The following is a 22,001-nucleotide window of genomic DNA, read 5'->3' as shown; positions in this document are numbered from 1 at the left end:
CCAGAAACGAAGTAGGTGCTCTTCTTCCCAAGGGCCAGAGTAACAAATTCTACAGCACTGATAAATCAATACTCAACATTATGACATTAATTACAAAACCCCTGAGGTTTATTTCAGGTTAAGGTTGAGGTGAGTATGTTATGTAACCAAAGGGGTTTTTTTTAAGTAAAACTACACCAAAGATCTAACTTGTCTACAGAGAGGGGATTTAGTGCTTTGTGAGCCTGGAAACTGCTATGTTAATGTTAGTATAGATCCTCCCCCTCCCACAGAAATATGAATTTATGGATGCTAGTAAGTTTCTGATATGACCCAGAGCTGTGTATTTTGTCCAGCTTTTGAGGTTCAATGATAGGACAAAGCAAAATATCAATGCTTTCTTGGTCATCTCAGGAGTGACTTTCCAAATGATGATGTAGTTTCACAAGTGGCTCAAGTCAATCTAAGACATACTGCCACTGAAAGTGGTATCTTCTCCATTGCTCTCCTAGACACGTATTCCTGTTTCTGCTTTGCTGCTGGCACTCATGGTTTGGTGTCTCTACCGGGATTTTTTGGCAAATCCATGTGACTCTGCATACACACGAAAACCACGTGACTGTTAGTATCAGCTAGGGATTGGTGATGAGAAGGAAAGGTTGAAGGACAGCAATGTGGTCCTAGGTTGTTTTAAGCTGCTCATTAATGTCCTGAGACTTGCATCTGACTTTTAGAGGATAGAGTCCATCCATTGTCAGAATGATACACCCCTTCCTTTCAATCAATAGCCATCATCCTACTTAAAGTTGAAAATTATTTTAGAAAGCAAATTCCAGAGGTGCATTCCAAAATTTTCCCCAAGACATGAATTGGCAAGGCTGTAGGGGCAAAGAAAATTTCACAGCTTCCAGAATGATTAACAGATGTTAGTTTATTTGTGTCTTTAAATATCCCACTGGAAATGCTTAGTGACAATGAAAAATCTAAGGAATATAAAACACTTAACAAATTTTGGCAGTGGGCCGTTCAATGTGTCTATAATCATTGCACTTGTAATTACTTCTTTCTTTAATATTTTCTTTCTTTTAAGCTCTATTGCTGTACAACCAGTTTACAACGTGACCTGGTTGTACAATCTTTTTTCTCTTGAGCAATTCTAAGATTCATCCTATTGAATTAGGATTATGTCTATTTCAGTTATTAATCCCTTTGGAGTTTTGTTTTCTGTACATATACGTTCCTTTAGATTATTTCAATCTTTTTTTCTCTTCTTGTCTATTTTTATCTTTCAACAATATATTTGTTGCATATCAGGTCATTAGAGAAGAGACTCAGAGGTTTGCTAACCAGAAGAAAGAGCTGCAAATGGGAATTAAAAAGCTGCGTAAAACTGTGAGTTTCTTAAAAGGATAATGGCTCAGCTTACCAGTTTTGTTTACAAGTACACTTCCTTTATGGCTATCAGCTCTAGTGCTCAGTTATGTTTTTTGTCATAAAATCTGAGCAGACAGGTAATAAAGAGACATGCTTCTTCAGGGACTATACGCTAAACCTGCCAGGAACTACTGTCTGGTTCTCAGTTTCCTTTCCTCCAAGTAAATATTTTGTACCGCTCTTATACCTTCAGAAATCTATCCGCTTAGCAGGCTAGTTTCTGGCTGTCTAACAACCTTCCATTATAGAAACTACTGTCCTCTCTTCTTCCTTCTGTTTCCTTTCATAAAAGCCACTAACTGCAAGAGGATAAGGCAGAGGGTCAACTAGAGTAGTCTGCCCAGGACTGTGTCCAGACAGATTTTTATTATTTCCAAGGATGGAGACTCCATGACCTCTCTGGGCAATCTGTTCCAGTACTCAGTCACCCTCACAGTAAAAAAGTGTTTCCTGATGTTTAGGAAGAACCTCTTGTGTATCAGTTTGTGCCCATTGCCTCTGGTCCTGTCACTGGGCACCACTTAAAAGAGCCTAGCTCTGCCCTTTTAGCACCCTCCCTTCAGGTATTTATATGCATTGATGAAATTCCCCCCAAGCTATTTCTTTTTAAGACTGAACAGTCTCAGTTCTCTCAGCCTTTCCTCGTAGGAGAGATGCTCCACTACCATAATCATCTTCACTGGACTCTCTGCAGTGTGTCTCTCACCTCCTTCAACCTGTTAGCAACACTCTCAATACAGCCCAGGATACCGTTAGCCTTTTTTGCCACAAAGGCACGTTGCTAGCTCATGTTCAACTTGGTGTCCACTAGGAGCCCCCGCTACTTTTCTGCAAAGTTATTTAACAATTGCTCAACACCCAGCATGTCCTGGTGCATGATGGGACTGTTCCTATCCAGGTGCAGAATTTTACACTTCCCTTTGTTGAACTGTATGAGATAGATAACAACTTAATGAAGTGATAAAAACTTAATAAAGTTCTCAGAACCAGAGAATAAAGAATTGTGTACTGCTACTACAGGTTCTTAGAAAGTATACACAACTTCACATATAACATCCAAATGAACTTTAAGAGAAAGATGAAATATATTCACATAGTATTCTCTGTCACTAGCTACAGGCAGCCCATTCTACCAATTACCATGAAGTGGTTAAAAGTGGAGGCAATTAAAATAATTTTCTTTGATATCAAGTTCTATAGCATTTCCTCCATTCACATTCAAATTACTTTTTATTCCTTATACTTATTTTTTTAAAAAAAAAACAGATTCAGAAGATGATGCTTGAAAATGAACAGGTGCCAGACATTGAGAAACTGGAGCAGCACGAGTTCAACCTGGATATTGAGGAACAGGAGAGAGCACAAGCAGAGGCTGAACAAGAAGTGGCCAGGGTATGATAGAATGGGGGGAGAACGTTTTAAAACTAGCAGTGAAAAGGAGAAAGAATGATTGAAGAACAGAGGATGATCTCAAAGTTGCTGCTCATTGCTGAGAAGCAGGAAAACTTAATATTTAAAGTCACTTCCTGAAGCAGGTGAAGCTGCTGATGCAGACATTGCCAATTGGAATATGATCTATGCCAGAAACTATAAATCTGACACTATGGCCTTGGGCACATTGCTTAAGTTCTAGAATGCTTTTCTTCACATATAAAATGATGCCTTTCAGTAGTATGCAATATAGTTTTTGGAGAAGATAGCTGTGATAGTCTAAGATGAGGAAATATTGGTAATTCATTTCATCTGTTAGGTTTCTTTCAATAACTCAATACGAATTGCCCATATCTTGTTATATTTCACCACATCTTGTTATTTTATTTTCTGTATTTTGAAAGGCAAGGAAGGAAATTGAAATGGAGAATTTAGCCAACAGCTATTTGCAGGATGTCATCAAACATGAGTGTTGGGATGCTATGTGTGTAAAAGGACGTGCAGTTAAGGTAACCTCTGCTTTCCAATTCATTTTGTGCAGTAGTTTATTGACTCCTTAAGGTACAGAGACAAAATAAATAGAAGTATAACACATTTATGATTTGCTTATGGTATGGGAAAAAACTTACTTCTTCCTAGGGCTCATGCAAATCTTTCATTCTGTTCATTTTGTCTGAGCCTGGCTGATTTTACTTTCTAAGGTGGATAAGAGAGCTGATAAGCAAATAAACAACTCTTCAATTCCTTGATCTCAGAGAATATCTTTATGCACTGTTGCTAAAAGGAGAGGTAAATATTATTTTTCTGTGTGCAGTCAGTACAACTTCTGCTACACAGAATATAAAGGCAAAATTTAACCCTGATTTTGCCTATTTTAAACAGAGGGCGTTTAGTCAAACGGATGATACTGGATTATCTCAAGGGTGGTGAAAGACCAAGTCATTTTACAAAAGATCTAGTTCTGGTTGAATTCTGTGGATAAAGATGCCATATCCATAGATTATTAAAAAAAAGGAAAGAAAAAAGCAAATTCAAACCAACCTTTTTCACTACCAAAAAGGCAAGTGGTTTTTGTCTTACCCCAGTATTTTTACTATATTGTCTATATTAATTGATCCTCAATTTTATTCCTGATTTTAAGAAGTCTTTACAACTGTTTAGTGTTCAGGTAATGAAAAAATGAATTGATAGATGCATTCTGAAGAACTTTGTGGTTTTGTTTGTTTTGGTTTTGTTGTTTTTTTAAATTTGAACAGTGCTTCCATATGGCTTGTGAAGTGAAGAATTATCCACTGAAGGGACACAGTGAAGAAGAGCTGGAAACTTTGGAGAAAGTTCTCCGGTTAAAGAAGATTGAGACGGCTGATCTTAAGGTACAATCCCTTTGAAGTACTGCATAAAGGCATTTCACATCAGGATGTTCTGAGTTGGCATGTTAACCCTTCTTTACAGAGTTACATTTCTAAAGTCCATTTTCTTGCTGTAGAAATTGTCCCAAAAAATTTAAAAAGATAAATAAAGATGACATGTTGTGGTTTTACTCAGAACAAATGTGTTAGTATTAAAGAATCACAGAATACCTGAGGTTAGAAGAGCTCTTGAAGTTATCTAGTCCAACCCTCCTAAAGTGAGTTACTCGGGGCCATGTCCAGTCAGGTTTGGAATATCTCCAATGATGGAAGATTCTATAAACTCTATGGGCTACTTCTTCCCATGTTTGACAACTCTCACAGGAAAAATTTTATTATGTTTAAGTTGGATGTCCTGTATTTCTATGTATACCCATTTCCTCTCAATCTGTCACTGAGCACTACTGAGAAGAGTCTGGCTCTGTTGTCCTTATTTCTCACCATCAGGTTTTTATATGCATTACTAAGATCCCTCTAAGCCTTCTCCTTCTTGAAGCTAAACAATTCTAGCTCTCTCAGACTGTCCTCACATGTTAGGTGCTTCAAAGCCTTAATTGTATTAGTGGCCTATCACTGGTCTTGCTCCAGTATGCCCATGTCTTTCTTGTACTGGGGAACCTACATATGGACTGAATATTCCAGATATGATCATTTCAACTTGTATTATTTTGATCACTGAGCTTAATTGCAGAATATAACCTCTAGAATTTTTTCATACATGTGCCACTGGATTGTGTACACAATTAACACAGTTATCATGTTTGTAATATACAGGTTCAGAAGAAAAATCTTGAAACTGAGTCTGAGACTGTATTATCTAAGGAAGAAGGAGAGAAGGCAGAAGAAGCAATGGCTGATGATAGTGCATCTGACTGCCTGATTGGAAGTCTGAGCTCTCAATATGGTGGAGACACATCTATCCTATACCACCAATGGGACTTGCACACCAGGGAGCAGAGAGTCAATCAGATAGTATTACTGAAGGTGATGACTTCTGCATTACTTCAGTGATGCTGTCATATCTGTTGGTTCTCACAGCAGTCACAGCCACTGTTAGATCTTGGGTGTACTGACACTATACAACAGAGATTTGCACAGGTCTCTGAGTTACTGAGATGAAAGCTGATAAATGCATACAGTGCAGTAGAGCACCATGTGGACTTGCCAGCTCAGGTCTGGAAGAAAAACATTTTTATGAAATTGGTTACCCAATTTGAGGGTATCTGTATTTGCCCACTGGTGTTTCAGTTTAAGAGTTTATATAGCCAAAGCTAGCTTGCACATCTCAGCATGCCCTGTGAAGACATGACCTCTTTCCCTACTATTTGCTGCTGAATGAAAGATCAGATGGATCCTCACACCATTTCCTTTCTCTCCAGTCTTACCATCCCTTCATTTGGAGTCTTCTATTATTATTCATTACCATCAGACTCTTACTTCTCTTACCCTGACCAGTTTATTAAGTAGTAAACATGCTACGGAATAGGCTTCTTATGAAGATGATCTACAGGGGTAAAAGTGGTTAAACTACTATAAAGCATTGCCTCCTCAGAGCTCTTTAAGACTGTAAATGGTAGCAAAGCTCAATAATTAGGCATTGTAATACATAAAATCTAGTAGATACGCTAGTGTTTAAAGTAGATAGGGAAGAAACACAAGGAACACTTTTAGATGTAAGCTTGGATGTAACAAGATCTTTCTATTGTATGGCTTTAAAGATGCTTATTATATAACTAAGTGTAGATATATCTTCAGTGTTCTTAGCCAACACAGCAAGCTTGCTGAGAACTAAATGGCTGACTAGACATTGAGCACAGCCTTTTTTCTCCCAGCAGCATTGTACCTCATCTGCCATCCTGCCTTATTACATCCTAACTTATTATTATATTAGAAATCAATGAAATAATCATGGACACAAATATTTATTTTAATACAAATTGCAAACAGCTACGCATCTCAAAATGTGAAGTTTAATGATAGAACTGAAATCCTTTTCATGTTTCATTTTAGAAATTGACATAGTAGGAGAGACACGTGGTTTTCTCAATATTCTACTTTTCTTTGTGAAGATCAATTATTTAGGCTAAAGAACAAATTTATCCACTAAGAATATATGGTTTTTAAAATCAATATAAGATCTCAGGTGTTTTTAACAAATTAGTTTCAGATGTTTATTTAATGGGCACATTTTACTTACATATGTCAGACAGAAAATCACATGAAAGCATATTGAAACTGCAGGTTGCATCACTTAAAAATCAGGAAAGTATGTCCTTAACTGCCTCCCTGCACCTGTGATTTACAATATCTAGATTTACAGGTCATGTATTTTTTTTCTTTGGAGCTGCTGCTTCTTTCAGCTGAAGAGTGCAAAAGCCAGCAAATAGAAGGCAGCCTAATTTTTTATCTAGTTTTGGCAGCAGTATGTTTCTTCTAGAATCTTTGTCAAATGGCAAATATATAGAAGGAAAAAAATAAAATTTTCAAGGAAAAAAAAAAGAAAAAACCTGATAATTTGCCCACCTCCATTTAACAAATCTTGAACTCTGCTCTTATGATTTTCACAAAAGTTTACCAGTTTATTTGCCTGTCACACATAGAAATACACACATTTATGATTCTGATGGCTTGAGGAGTGTTATATAATCATGGATGGATGCGACCTGTGCAGTATTGCAGTTTTCTTTTTTGGTATTTCAGGACATCATTTACAAAGTCAAAACTGCTTTTAATAAGGAATTTGACATAGTTGCACAACAAAAGGAGCAGGAGATAGCACGAGTGAAAGAAAGAAACCTGAGGATTCGAGAAATCTTGGCACAACTTGACCTCCAAGTGGAAGTGTGGGAGCCAGCTCTTACAGATGATGAGATACCAGAGCAAGCACTCACTGTTCAGGATTCAGAGGTGTCTGAAGAATAAATCTTTCTCTTTTACCCACTCAAATACAGTACTCTAATTCTTCTCATTTTCAGACACTGTGTCAGTACTGAAAACTCTTAAAACAGATGTGTTTGTGTACTTAAAATCACCTTTTTGACTCTTTTGCTTCCCTTCCCCTTTTAGGGAGAAAGCCCTTAATAAGTCAATCTGAAATGAATAAAATGTATACAATCTTAACTTACTGCTGTTAAAAGTTTTTAATTGCCCATAAATTAGGTAGAAATCCCCCCTGTTCCTGACTATAAGATTCAAACCAGGCTTGCAGGGATTATTTCCATAGATAAGGATTTCCCTTTTTAGTCTGAACACCATTTTGAAACTAAGTATCTAGGTACTAAAGCATACTTTAGTACTGTACTTATACATTCAATTGATAATTTATAAAGAAACACCATATTTCTTATACAATATATTCTACTGATCTCATCTGCTCTTTTGGTCAGTCTTTCCCTACATTTCTCTGCTCTCCAACCAGTCCATGTTATTCCACTGTCAGAAAAGGTATGCACAAAACACAATATCAACAAAAATGATGGTAGTTTGTATTTTAGCATTTTTAAGTATAGCTTTTGGAGCTGTTCAAAAGAACAATTTTCTTCTTGAGGAATATTATCATAGAGCAGTGATACAAAAAGCATTAAGAATTAGTATTACACCATCTTTCTAAATGTTCTTAGTCCACATGTGATCATGTCTGGAGAAAAGAACCCTGATATGAACCTCATTTTCTTCCTTCAGATTAAAGTTGAAAAATACTTGACTCAACAAGAGAGAGAGAAAGCAGAAATGCTGGCTAAGCTTGAAATGGAAAGACACCTTGCTGATACGGTAATTAAAGTAGTATCCTTGTTACTGACTAGGCCTTTGTCTCTGGTTAGGCTTATTCAGTTAATGCTGCCCTGGAATATTCCAGTAATGTAGTATGGGAGAATAAATTTAAAGTAGTGGGTAATGATGATGTGTGCCTCTTCCCTCTTATTATTGTTTACAATCAGAACTACATAGACCAGCTGGGGGAAGAAAAGATGTAGTGTTGGGCTCACAATTTTGAAAAATGGGCCTAGTGGCAATTAAAAATACCATACCTGGTGACTGGGGACTAGATATATTTCTAAATGCGTGCTACTGCTCAATCAAGAGCTTTGTGTTTGATATGTGTGTGTTGATTGAGAGACCTCTGTTCTTCAGGGGTCAGACTAGAAGATCATCATGCTTTCCTCTGGCTTTAAAATGCATCTCTGAGAAGCCTAAGATGGTTCTGGCCCCAAAAGAGATGCACAATGAAACAGTGACACTACAACTTCCTTTGTCCTAGCCTGCCGACTGGCCAGGAGTAGTCTATGCCTATGTATTCTTTCTAAAACTGACAGAATGGCAGTTTTAGTAAGTTATTTGGTATATGAACATCTGTCCACCAGAAAAACCTGAGACTTTTAGTGTATTTCACACACATCACCAAAGAGCATTAATCTACTAGTGACACACAGTATAATCATATGGGTGATCTAGAGGTGAATTACCCTATTATCATTCCCCAAACTGCCAATTACTACACCTCCTTTTGTACCCTAAAATATTTTTTGTCATCATTTCAGGACAATGAAAGACTGCGTGCTCTTAATGACATGATGGGTGGAGTGCTAGAAGTAAAAAAGGAAGACATCTTGAAAATGGTGAGCTGTGTTTCTGCCATATCACATACGTAGCTTGTGGGCTTTTAAGGAAATGTAAAATTAAACTAGCAAATATTTCCAACCTAAGTGATAGAAGAAAGTTGAAGAATTGTAGAATTGCATTATGCCTAGATAGACTCCATAAGAGACCATACACTGGACTCAAAAAAGACCACAAGATTCTAGTGCCTCCATTTGATTCACCCATTAACACATGTTCCTATCACAGTGGAATACTATAGGAACATAATCTAGTATTACCATTACAACAACTGTATTGCTGGGGGGAAGGGTCTATTATCCATAGCTGTGATCTTACAGAAGAATACTGTGTTCCATTTAACTCAGCAAATATAGATAGTACAGTAGTAGACAAAGGAAAGAATGTGAAGGAGTGTCACAGGAGAGGGCAGACACAAGCGATGTCCCTGGAATTGATCTGTTTTGGAAAACTAGGACTCCACTTAGAAGTATACATTAGCATGGAGTTAGATTTTGGGTTCTAAAACAGAAAATGTGGTATATCTTGTACCAGCAGTAGTGTGTTTGAGTACAAAATACTTGTATTTTACAAAATCCAGTAGTGAATTCCTGTGAGCAAGTGAGAGAGAATAGCACAATATATATATACCAAAACTACTGGTGCAAGTAATAGCCAGAGAAACAGAATATATATGTTATTTAGACTTAAGGCTTGTACCTTAGTTACCACTAAGAAATACCTTTCATTAAATTGGGTGCGTGCTATAGTTTGTTAGTGTGCTGATGGAGATTTAATACTGCTTTTGAAGCATATTTGTCTTTAATACTTCCAGGATATTCCTCCACCTCCTTTTATATGCAAGCCTGAGGACGTTTGGAGTGATGAAGAAAAGAAAATATTTAGAGAACATGAGAAAAAAGTCAAGCAGCTGAATGAAGAAAAAGAAAATTATAGAAGGGTAAATTAAAATGAGAAAAGGAGTGGTTTTGTTTACAGTGCTCATGACCAAAGCTTCTGATCTTTCTCAGGAGCTGCTGCTAAAAATGAATACTAATAAATAGAAAAAACAAAGAACAAATGAACAACAAAGATCATGTGGCATATTAAATAAATCCTAGCTTAGACAGTAAAACGAGGCAATCTCTACTTACACCAATTAATATGTGCCAAAACTTGTGATATCTGACAAAAGGTAACTTCCCTTCATAAATGTACCAGTATTCCTAAAATGTTTTTTTCAGGTTCCATTCCCAGAGTTGCTGATGCCATACAAAAAGAATACAATTATATTTATCCTTCATGGTGGTATTTGGACAACATAAGTTGGTGGCCTGGCAGCACTCTCCTTCCAAACAAGTAATTTCTGGGACCTTTTGGCTGAAGGATACAGTTCCATACTGTGCATTCTCCAGCATCTGATACACTATATCAGAGCTTCTTTGTTCCTCCAGAAGTAATATTGCTGCTCTTGTCCTTCCCTTCCCCAGGCACTGGAAAATGAATTGAAGAAACTTGAAGCTTCCATCCAGGAAACAACACAAAATTTTGATGAGACTGTGTGCAAACTCTCTGAAAGGAAAGTGAAAATAGAGATGGTCATCTATCAGGTATCACAGAGAACATTAATTTTTTAACCCTGCCTCTGCGCAGCAGGAATGTTAACATTTTTTATTACAATCATTTCACAGGAAGAACTCAAAATAGTCAATCTCATTTATGCTTTACTGTTGGATGAAGAGTTGGACACTAGAGAACTTGGACTTCATAATTTCCTTATGAAAAAGGAGAAAGAAAAAGTAAGTTAAAGTTTGGAATACTGTTCTTAGGAAAAGTGTAATATTTACAATACAGTTTCTTGTAAAGACTGCTCTTTCCAAATCAAAAATTTACCATAAATGATTTTCTGACAATTTACAGGGTCACTGATTTTTTTTCAACTTGCATAGGTGACATACATTATAAATACATATGGTTTTGAATAGATACTCATCTTGGTTCATCTGGAGTTCTTTGTTAAAACTCCATAAATTCAGAAGGGCATGATGCTATTTGTTTGCTATATATAATATTTTTTTAGTATCCAGTATCAAGCTGGAAGCACCAATTATGATGGTGTCTAATGTAGGCCAGGGCCACGCTGACTTGTGTTTGCCAGTTCAAAGCATAGACAGAGGAGGCATGTGACTATCTGACCATGGAAGCAGAACATACCACAGACTACAAAGTGTTTATAGTCTTATTGACCAATTTAATCTCCTGAAGAGTTTACCCATCCCTATCAAACATATACAAGTCAACAAAAGACTGGAGAGCACAAGTAGTAGATCTGGATTTCAATACAAGTGCTTACTGCCCACATTAATAATTTTGAGTGACAGTTCCGATTCCTGTGTCCTGCCAGTACTTGTGTGACTCAGGTGATGTAGGTGGTGGTAGTCTGCAGGTTGGTTCTGGCTCTTGGGACAATGTTATCCCATTTGCTCATTTTGTCTTTGTGGACCTGTTCCTGAGTCCAGAGATAATATACTAATGCCTCCCCATGTCAGATCTCCTACTCAACCTGTACTGACCTCTGTGTTTGGAGCTGCAAGCAGCTATTTGTATGTGAGCTTGTGGTGGGTTGACCCTGGCTGGACACCAGGTGCCCACCAAAGCTGCTCTATCACTCCTCCCCTCAGCTGGACAGGGGAGAGAAAATATAACAAAAGGCTCGTGGATCGAGATAAGGACAGGGAGAGATAACTCACCAGTTACCATCATGGCTCCACTTGAGGAAAATTAACTTAATTTATTACCAGTCGACCAGAGTAGAGTAATGAGAAATAAAACCAAATCTTAAAACGCCTTCCCCCCACCCCTCCCTTCTTCCTGGGCACAGCTGCATTCACAAATTCTCTACCTCCTCCCCCCACAGAGGCACAGGGGGATGGGGAATGGGGGTTGCGGTCAGTTCATCACATGTTGTATCTGCTGCTCCTTCCTCCTCAGAGGGAGGACTCCTCACTGTTCCCCTGCTCTGGTGTGGGGTCCCTCCTACAGGAGAGAGTCCTTCACAAACTTCTCCAACATGAGTCCTTCCCACAGGCTGCAGTTCTTCACGAACTGCTCCAGCATGGGTCTCTTCCATGGGACGCAGTCCTTCAGGCACAGACTGCTGCAGCGTGGGTCCCCTGTGGGGTCACAGGTCCTGCCAGAAAACCTGCTCCAGCGTGGGCTCCTCTGTCCATGGGGCCACAGGTCCTGCCAGGAGCCTGCTCCAGTGCGAGCTTCCCACGGGCTCACAGCCTACTTCAGGCATCCACCTGCTCCAGTGTGGGGTCCTCCATGGGCAGCAGGTGGGTATCTGCTCCACTGTGGACCTCCATGGGCTGCAGGGGTACAGCCTGCCTCACCATGGTCTTCACCATGGGCTACAGGGGAATCTCTGCTCCAGTACCTGGAGCACCTCCTCCGCCTCCTTCTTCACTGACCTGGGGGTCTGCAGGGCTGTTTCTCTCACGTATTCTCACTCTTCTCTCCAGCTGCAATTGCCGTTATGCAGTAACTTTTTCCCTTTCTTATATCCCAGAGGCACTACCACTGTTGCTGATGGGCTCAGCCCTGGCCAGCGGCGGGTCAATCTTTGAGCTGGCTGGCATTGGCTCCATTGGACATAGGGGAAGCTTCTAGCAGCTTCTCACAGATGCCACCCCTGTAGCTTCCTGCTACCAAAACCTTGCCATGCAGACCCAATACAGAGCTACAGGCAGAGGTTCCAAAGTAGGCATCTAGCCCCTAGCACTGAATAGGCTGAACTAGTTTTAAAATTATCTGAGGCCAAGTGTATACCAGCTTACATTTTTCAGAATACATATATTTAAAAAAAAAATTTCTAAATGTTCCCATTGGTATATCTTTTGGTCCATACAAACTGTCAAATACAACAAAACGGTGTCCCCAGCAGAGTGTAAGCATTTAACTGCCTTGATGAAACAGATAAGCTTAGTATCCTGACACATACCAGAACTATGTCATGACAACAGGGAAACTGCATTCTAAAATGAAGAACCTTCCACTGAACAGCATTTGAGAATTTTTGACTGGTCTTACCTGTGATGACATGAAAGGAAAACGAAATCTCTATGCAAGTGAAAACAAGTATCAACATAGGTCCTTACATTCAAGTTTAAAAAGAAGACTTGAAAGCATTTGTATAAGATATTTCTTACACAAATTTCTTACTTTCTTAAGCAGTGGACTAGTTTAACTTTGCACCTGCTCACCTTTTAGCGGTATATACAAGTAATCCCCTGAAGAAGGCATATTGTTAGTAAAAATAGCTCACAAGGTTTTCTCTAGAAATAAGAAAGTGTCAGCTTCATCAGTGTATATGAATGGCCATTCAGTGCTTCTGCTGGATGAGTTTAATTCCTGAAATCTTTTGGTTTTGCTATAGGTCAAGACTGCAAGAACAATCCAGACTACAAAAAATAAAATTGAGGCTTACATAGACACCTATGAAAATGCAATTGTTGAAGAGAAGGTGAGACTCTTGACAAACACAAGCAGGTTCAGAAATTAAAATGTTAATGCTGTGTCTTGATAACATACTTCACTGTAAGCATGGGATGAGTTCTGGTCAACTTGCTGATCACTGAAATAAAGCAGTAAAGGAGAGTATGTGCATAGAAGAATTTATTAAATAGTCCAGATTTCCTTGATGCTTGGGAGCTCTTGGAAGGACACCATATTCTGTATTTCTAAGATATGGGCAGGTTGATGTTTCTTTTAAAATAACATTGTGGTAACAAGAAAGCTTTCTCTTTCCCTCCTAGAATCTGGAATGTAGTTTTACAAAGGAGTTTGCTGATCTACCGGCGAATCTCTTTGATGAACTTTTCCAACTTTACAAAGATCGACCAAAGTAAGATCCCCCATGATTCCATCTGTTTAAATACTAATATTTCTTCTGAGTCAAGAATGAGAATTGTATTTATTTCAATAGTCTAAATTATTTTGATTATCAGTAGATTACCTACTTTTTATTGGATAGTTAACAATGGTTGATTTCCTATCATACTAATGATTACTATTTTGAGTACTTGCATTTCCTTATTCACCACACAATCTATTTTAAATGCAATCTAAATAATCATTAGGTCTCAAAAACATATATTCTTATTTTGTGTAAGATCCAGCCTTACCTATTTGTTCTTTGGAAGAGATTGTGAGTATGAAATGTTCTTAGTTGTTTGTGAGCTTCTTTTATGCAAGAGAAAATAAAAAGTAAATACTGTATGTGCTGTGTATGTGCACTAGGACCCCAATGACAGAAATACTCCCTGACACAGCTAACCCGTATGGGGATGGTTCAGGCTCAGCTGAAGATTACAAAGATGCACTTAGCCTTTTAATGAAAGCCATGGATGAACTGGATAGTCCTGAGCACGTGCCTAATGGCTTAGACCTGTCTATGTGGGAACGTTTTTGTCTAGCTAGACGAAATAAAATGGAGAGTGAGGAGCTGGTATGTAAAATTCTTTATTTTGTCAGTATACTTCTTGATATTTTCAGGTCTTAAACTTCTGTGGAGTTCAAGTGTAGGGTCAAGCTACTGGTGAAAGTACACTGCAACATACACAAGCTGCATTTGAGTTTGAAAGCTGCTTCTGCCACATTCAATTCAGAATAATAGAAATGTCATCAAGGGAAACCAGCTTTAGTTCTCCTTCAGAGGAAATATTAGCATATTAATATGTACGGATTTGATCAGAATGATCGTGGCCTTGATATGGTTCCATTAAAAAGAAAAAAAAAATTTCCCTTTCTCTATCCATACCAAAACACTGTTAAGGTATTTGATTTCCATCATCTGTTGGAGTCATTCTCTTCCATTAGCATTCTACATTTGCACCAATGCATTCCCATATTTTTCTAGAACATCAAGAGCAATTCTTAACAAGTGGTGTTGCTGGAAATTTCTAGCAAGCTATTTTTCAGTTTAAAAGGTGTAAATCTGAATTATGCAGAGACAGAGGTACATGAAATTTGACCAAGAGAGAAGGAAATATGATTTCCCTTCCTGTGAATAAACTATGCATAAATTAGTAAATAATTTTCTGAGCAGAGTGTAAGGATTGTAACCTCTATGTCTCATGCTCTCTACTGGGATTCTCAAAATACCAGGCTCCATATTTATACATACACATGTCTTCTTAAGAACTTGTCTTCTCTGTTCTTGAAGAGGCTTGCTCTGACATACTGACAACGTTGAAAAAGTTCAGAATATCACGATGTTGCTTGCTTAGGTGAAATGGATGGCCCTAACACTGGCAGAGATGCAGGCCTTTCTCCAGAGAAGAATGGATGACAATGAGAAGATTAAGTCAGAAATAGAAGACATTTTCCAAGAACTCACGTGGTAATTTTGTTTCTTTTCCCATGTTCAGCTACATTTTAATACTCCATCAACACAGAACCAAAAGTTACATACAGAATTACACAGCTGTGTTCTCCAACACTCTTTTATCTAGGATTTATCTGAGAGACCTATGATATTTCTGAAATGAGATGTGATTGCAGCACATGTGAGCAGGCCAAACCAGCCTTAATCTACCATCTTAAGTAACAACATCAGTAAGGATGGCAGCATGGTCTTCAATGCAGACTGACTGCCCCAAAACCTACATCATGCAGTGAATCCCCCAAAGCCTTCAAGGCCATTTATGTGCTAGCTAGCTCAGTTAAATTTTGCTCATGTAGGCCTAAGATACAGTGATCACTCCTAGCTGCAATATGCCACATGACACCTCATTTCACTGAGCTGCTTGAACCTGCAATAGTTCATTTTTTCAGGTACATGACATAATTTTCACATTCATTGTCATTCAGGAACAAACTGCAGGATCAATTATACAAAAAAACGGCTGCTGGCTGGGAGTCTTCTCCATTTCCTTTTCAATTGTTGTTAAGATTTCTGTTTGGTAACAACACTTTTTCTCAGAACATCTGCTAGATTATGTTAAACTGAATCCAGTGATTGAAAACTTCATGTATGGAAGTAAGTTGCAAATTCTGTAGTCACTTTGGCAGCAAATAGAAGACAGGCTGTCAAAAATTAACCCCTACATGAACATACCATTTACCGGTAATAAATATAAACATTTTGAGAATCGTGGGATTTCATCTGTTGAAATCACTAAATATTCTTTTTGTTTTCTACCATTTTAGGCTGCAGGAGGAGAAGATGAAACTTCAGTTGAATTTGACTGTCCAGTTTTTGTTAAAACAAGGACAGGTAGAATTGGAAAGTACTGAGATCCCAGACTACAGTGATGCCATTCTTATTAATAAGAGTGTTATTGAAGAACTGAATTGCTCTATCATGGTAATTTACACTATCCAAAGGAAATTTAAGCTTTTTAAAAAAATGTATTGTCCTTCAGGGGCTCTGCTTTTTCTCCAGTTTGACATCTAATTTCAGTTTGTTACTACACACCAGTAGGTCCAACTGTAATCTAGAAGCTATTAAGAATTCTGTAATGTCTCTTATCATCATGTAAAGATTGCAATACAGACTGCTTTCTTGATGTTTGATCAATACAATTCAGATCAATGAAATGGCAACAGTTTTTAGACACATCATCACTTACACATACACACTGTAAATAGAAAATGCTAATGTCCTGGGCACCCGTTTGAAAATTCCCTGAAGGCAAACTTATAGTCATGTTAAGAAGCATCTGAACAGTAGCTTACATTAAGATTTAAAAACTTAATACGCTTTGTTATGTAAGGTGAAATTGGTGATCATACTTAAAACAGTTTTCCATACTCTCATTAAATGTCCTTTTTTTTTAGGCATTCTAGCTGTACAAAAATTGCTTCTTACTGCTACTGCACGAAGCCTTCAGTAACAACTGCAAAATACCTTATACAAGCAAGCTTGTATTCTGTAGAGCTAAAATGCCTTGACACTCTTATAAAAGATAGAAAGATGGAGAGGTTAGCTGTGATTTTCTTCATCTCCTTCTACGATCCAAGGCTGTGGCATAGAGCATAAAAAGGAACAAAATTCCATGGAAGATAACCATCTGGAGCAAAGTCTGGAAAGACACTGCAGTACAGCATGTTTTCCTTACTAAAATTATAACTTTGGAGGCTTGCCCATCTTGTTGTGAATAATTATTCTATAATCTGTAAAGCGTGTTAATTAAGATTAATCTATTTTTTCAGGCTCAAGGACAAAAAAAAATTGCTAGCATGGTGGAATGTAAAGAATTCTCTAAAGGGATATTTCAGCTGGAATGGGAACACAAGAAAATGAGAATGCAGATAGACGATCTGCAACAGAAGGCTCGGGATATTGTAACACTACCTATTTCAAAAGATCGCCAGCTAGTGAGTTACTTTCCCTAATTTATATTTTGACTGCAGAAAATTTTGCTGCCTGTATCTGTAAGATCGTTTATACCTCATAAGTCTCTTACTACTATGAAGAAACCTGATGCCTAATAGGTCAACAATTCAGCTTTCAAAGGAAAGTTTTACTCTTGAGATTGATCAGTGATGAAGTTCTTTGGGATGCTCAGGTGTAAATGAAGGCAAAATTAGCCCTAACTCTTAGTGTTTCAAAATTGGCACTGAGAGTAAGGAATCAGGATTTTTCAGCCACAAGGAACAGATCTTTTAAATCAAGCACAACTTCCTTTTAAGTGAAAGGTCTGAGGTGCCCCCATCTGGTATCTCACAGAAATAGCGTAACTTTTGCTCAGTATACTAAGATTCAGCCTTCCTACAGGAGCCTCACTGAGCCCCACTCACTGCCATTTGTTGGCCTAGCAGCAGAAGACAGGGAATTGTTTGCCATGACTGGCAGGCAACAGGCGGTAGCTGGCCAGCAAGTCAGCACCCACATAGCTTTGAACAAGCCCAGCTGGCAGACCAGAAAACATAGGTAAAGGTTGTGGGAGAGAGCCAAGGATACCAGTGGGAGAAGAGAGGAGGAAGAAAAGTTGTAGGGGAAGCCCAAGGGTATTGCAGTATGGGATGTAGAGGACTGCAGAGAAAGCTGATGGTTTTGTGGCAATGAGGTGGGGGGGGCATAAAGGTTTGGAATAAGGGATGTTGGAGGGTGGGTAGGCTGGAGATATTGCAGTGGGGAAAGCTATAAAGCACAGAGAAAATGAAGAATGTTGGACAGCAGGTAAGGATATTGCAATTCAATCAAAAGATTAAAAGACAATCCAAAACACGTTTTGCACAGGCTTCATTTTTTTTTGCTGCTCTCCAAACTGTTTGTTCACTTCTGAATCAGAGCCAAAGGACTTCTATAACTAACACCAAAAAAACAGCTTTCCAAAGAAGTGATGTGACAACACACTGAAAAGTTCTTGTAGCAAATATGTCACCAGTGTTGCCATTAGCTCAAACTTCATTTAAACTGATGAGCAGAACTGTTGCCCTTCAGAGTTAGACTTGCCCATAGCAAAGGCATATACCACTTTAATCAGAATTTGAATGCTGAGGGGCTTAATGTGGGGTTAGTACGAAAGGCAAGGCAACAGAGACCCCAGCAATAGGAACTGAAAGAAAGATGGCTTAGATAAATGCATGTGGGCAAGGACCTGAGAACACCTGGAATGAGGGCTATTAATGAAGCAGTGAGTGAAAGAAGTTTGGTGCTGTAGGCAAGGATCCTGCTGGTCTTTCCTGTTTCTCCTCTTCTAACTAGAGCAGTCCACAAAATTTTACCTGTCACTTTAGTGGGACAGTACTCTGGAAGGATGAATCTACATTTACAGAAACCTGTCTACAGCCCATTATGGGTCCTACAGCCTGTTTTCCATTTGTCATTTGATAAAGAGGTACTTTAGTAGCAGTGTGCCCAAGAAAAATTCTTTAATAAATTCTCTGAAACCTTAATTACTATGCAGATATAAGAACAATAAAAGAAGTAAGAATTACTAGGAAGCCGCTTGACAGAAAATAATCATTTTCTTCTCTGGCGTAAAGACAGACTCTATAGCACTTTGGCCTCCAGCTCTGTTACCTTAGACTACCTTATAAGCAAAAGTATAGCTTGGTTTTTTTGACATCACAACAAATTTGCTTGGTCTTTGTTTCCATTAACATACAATAGATAACATTCTTTTTAACAGCTGTACAGTCTAGTATTCACAGAGCATCCAAGAATATCTTTACAATGTTCATTTATGATCACTAGTAAGCATTTCCACTGTGCAGAATTCCAGTTTTTTGAGTTTCACGTAGTATGATTGTCTTTACAGAAGTGTGGAATTCTTGAGAACAGGCTTAATAAGACTGTTTCTTTCTGTTTTTAATTCTTCAGTTCCTCACTGTGCTGAACTACGACAGCCGCATCGCCCACCACATTTCAGTGATGGAGCAGACTCTTGGCATCATGGATAAGGTAAATTCTAAGTGAACCGCCACATTTGAGAGACACATCCTTAGTTTAAATGCAACTCCTCTCCTTCATTAGCAAGAGGTGTTTGTAAGGAGTAAGTCCAACTGATGTAGGCATGCTAACTCAAGGACTGTTGGAGCATAGCCATAACAGTGCACACAGATGGATATATATATCCATCTATTTATGCATCTGGCTTTTAATAGTTTCTTCAACTTGTGCTGTCTACAGCAGCAGTTCTCTAAAATCTTTGGAAGCAGTCATCATACATGGATTGGTGCATAGATCAACCCTATGGAGAGAAATCTACTTGCTCCGTTACTGGAATTAAATGCTTTCCTTCCTGAACATCTGAATGCAGATCTGCTTATCACTTCTTACACAGCACTGCCTATAAAAGTCACTCTTCCATTTCTAATGAAGCATTCTTCCAGTCTTCACTGCTTAATGTTTCTCTCCAGGAGCACCAGCCTGTTCGTAATATCACTACTCCCCTATATTCAAAATAACAGAGACACAACAATCTGATTTGCTGGCTCCCTCATCTATGTCAACATTCAAATTGTGATTATCCTTGTTTTTAAGTGATTCCACTGGATTTTCTCCAGGTTGCTCTAGCTGGCATCAGCCTCCTCTTCAAGCTTTAGTATATCTCTATCCCTGACCCATACCTCTTTGTTCCTTGTCTGCTACTTATATTAGAACTCCATAAAGCATACTGGAATACAGTGTGTGTGAAAGACACTATATGAAGTAAAGCTAGGATATGCTACTAGTCAAATCAAAATACATGAAAGTTTATTCAGCTACAGTGCATTGCTTAAGATTCTAGGTTTCCATCACAGGTTTTCCTGAACAGCTTTTGTATCATCTCATATATTTGCTTTATTCATTTGGAAATTGACAGCTGCACAAGAAGAATGTGAAGAACCGTCAGAAAAGAATTAAAGAGTTGGAGAAGTGCATCAGTTTAAAAGAGCAAGCAAACTACGAGCTCAGCCTGGAGCTGAAAGAAATGCTTGTCTCTGTTTCAGAAAGGAGGCATATCTTTGAGGCAGCTGGTGAGTCACAGTAATGCACTTTACATCAGAAGGAAAGAACATTCAAAAAATATCTCCAAGGCTAGATGGTCCTGTTCTCCATCAGCATCAGCTAAGGGGCAAGGAGCACCTATTTCTTACTGTATGTGCACAATTAGCAGTGCCCTTTCTACCACAACAATTTAACATTGTTTACTTAAAAGCATACCTAGAGATAGTTGCTCTTGTAACCAAAGTTAATTGACTAAATTGCTGAAACTATTTAAGTCAAAATATTATAGTCATTAATACCTTCATTAGGCAACATGCTTTCATTCTTTCTCAGAACTGTTCAACCCACTTCTTTCTACCCATTCAAGGGAACGGAAGAAGTAACGTGAAGCTGAGAAGGGTATTCACTATTAGGAAAACTGTAGACATCTTTCCACTGGTAAAACAGTTACAGATTTTCGTAACAGTGGGTACTTGCTAGAAACTAAAGGAAGCATTCCCAATGACTTTTTGAATTTTTTTGCTTTATTCAGTACTATAAAGACTCTGAAGCCCAACTGCAAGCCTTTTTTAAAATGCTTGCCAATTTTTTACAGAACTTGGAATAACCCTGTGACAGATCCAATATAAATATATAGACTATGCATCCGCTACAAGTACAGACTAACCCTTGTATTTTGTTTTATGCAGACACATGGCATGTTTCTGAAAAGATTGCAAAGCAGCGTTACCGAGAGATTTTGAAGCAGAAACACCTATGGGGTCTTGTAAAGGAACAGGAAGAACAGTTTGAAATTCTTCAGGCAGAAGTTGAAAGGCTGAAATCAAGAACATTTCCTATTCTTTAAAAATCAGAGTCCAGGTAGATGTATAATACCATGGTCTTTCTAAGAAAAAAAGCTTGGACGTCTACCTTTTGTCCCTGATCTTTTCTTTCCACAAACAATTTCTTCTGTAACTAACTGCTTTAAAAACAACTTCAGTTTGAAGGATGCATGTTTGTCTGTTTTGTACATTTTATACCTAGTCTTATCCCCATCACATTTCAGTTCATGTTTGATTATATAAACTATATAGCTCATTACATAAAACAAAGGGTGCAAGAAAAATGTAGAGTTGTAGAAGAACCAATGTATTTGTGTACCTTTAGTCTGCAATATGCAATTGTAGAACATTTTGAAGGTAAAGTACTGCAAGAAATCTATGGATTTGCATCTGCTAAAATTCACGTCTGTGGCTTTGACTTAGTTTTGCTTTTTTAAATATACTTACACCTGTGATAGCACAGGGGTAGGTTGCTGAGAAGATGAAGGTATGCTTCAACACGACCATGTGTGCTACCTGGCCCAGTCCTGAAAGCTGCTGCACCTTATGATAGCATTATTACCCACAGCCACCAGTAGCTTTGACTGCTTCCACTGGCAGAATCATAGGAAAGTGAGGTTTGGAAGCATCTGGCCTCCTGAAATAGTTGCTGCTATCTCCCACCCCTTTGCATTGATATGCAGTATATTCTCCTGCCAGATCTCTCCAAGACAACTAAGAAAGATAAAGAACCCTTCATAAAATTAACTACTGCTGGAGACTGATCTACCTACTCAGGTATTCTCACCGATTTTTATTTCCTTCTTCCATGGTGTGTTGATTCTTCTCCTCCTTTCATAAATTCACATAAAATCTAAACTCATTCCAGTGCAAGACCATTAATAG

At 38.3% G+C, this 22,001-nt stretch overlaps 1 protein-coding gene across 1 annotated transcript in view; it reads left to right on the top strand.

Annotated features, from left to right (window-relative positions):
- The window catches only part of CFAP43 (cilia and flagella associated protein 43), a 50,570-nt gene extending 29,167 nt beyond the window's left edge, over positions 1–21,403 (top strand). The window contains exons 20-39 of the mRNA XM_049811109.1: positions 1,294–1,371; positions 2,680–2,805; positions 3,249–3,353; positions 4,101–4,217; positions 5,028–5,237; positions 6,954–7,160; positions 7,935–8,024; positions 8,792–8,869; positions 9,685–9,810; positions 10,340–10,459; positions 10,541–10,648; positions 13,288–13,374; positions 13,667–13,755; positions 14,151–14,358; positions 15,140–15,252; positions 16,062–16,218; positions 17,067–17,231; positions 19,183–19,263; positions 20,168–20,321; positions 20,982–21,403. Coding sequence (XP_049667066.1) covers positions 1,294–1,371; positions 2,680–2,805; positions 3,249–3,353; positions 4,101–4,217; positions 5,028–5,237; positions 6,954–7,160; positions 7,935–8,024; positions 8,792–8,869; positions 9,685–9,810; positions 10,340–10,459; positions 10,541–10,648; positions 13,288–13,374; positions 13,667–13,755; positions 14,151–14,358; positions 15,140–15,252; positions 16,062–16,218; positions 17,067–17,231; positions 19,183–19,263; positions 20,168–20,321; positions 20,982–21,139 — 2,577 coding nt within the window. The 3' untranslated portion in view covers positions 21,140–21,403. The remainder of the gene's footprint in view (positions 1–1,293; positions 1,372–2,679; positions 2,806–3,248; positions 3,354–4,100; positions 4,218–5,027; positions 5,238–6,953; positions 7,161–7,934; positions 8,025–8,791; positions 8,870–9,684; positions 9,811–10,339; positions 10,460–10,540; positions 10,649–13,287; positions 13,375–13,666; positions 13,756–14,150; positions 14,359–15,139; positions 15,253–16,061; positions 16,219–17,066; positions 17,232–19,182; positions 19,264–20,167; positions 20,322–20,981) is intronic.
- The last annotated feature ends 598 nt before the right edge of the window (positions 21,404–22,001 follow it).

The sequence above is a fragment of the Accipiter gentilis genome, chromosome 9 (genome assembly GCF_929443795.1).
Source record: "Accipiter gentilis chromosome 9, bAccGen1.1, whole genome shotgun sequence".
NCBI classification, from domain to species: Eukaryota; Metazoa; Chordata; class Aves; order Accipitriformes; family Accipitridae; genus Astur; species Astur gentilis.
The sequence above is the reverse complement of the archived record's forward strand: the minus strand, read 5'-3'. Positions and strand labels throughout refer to the sequence as shown.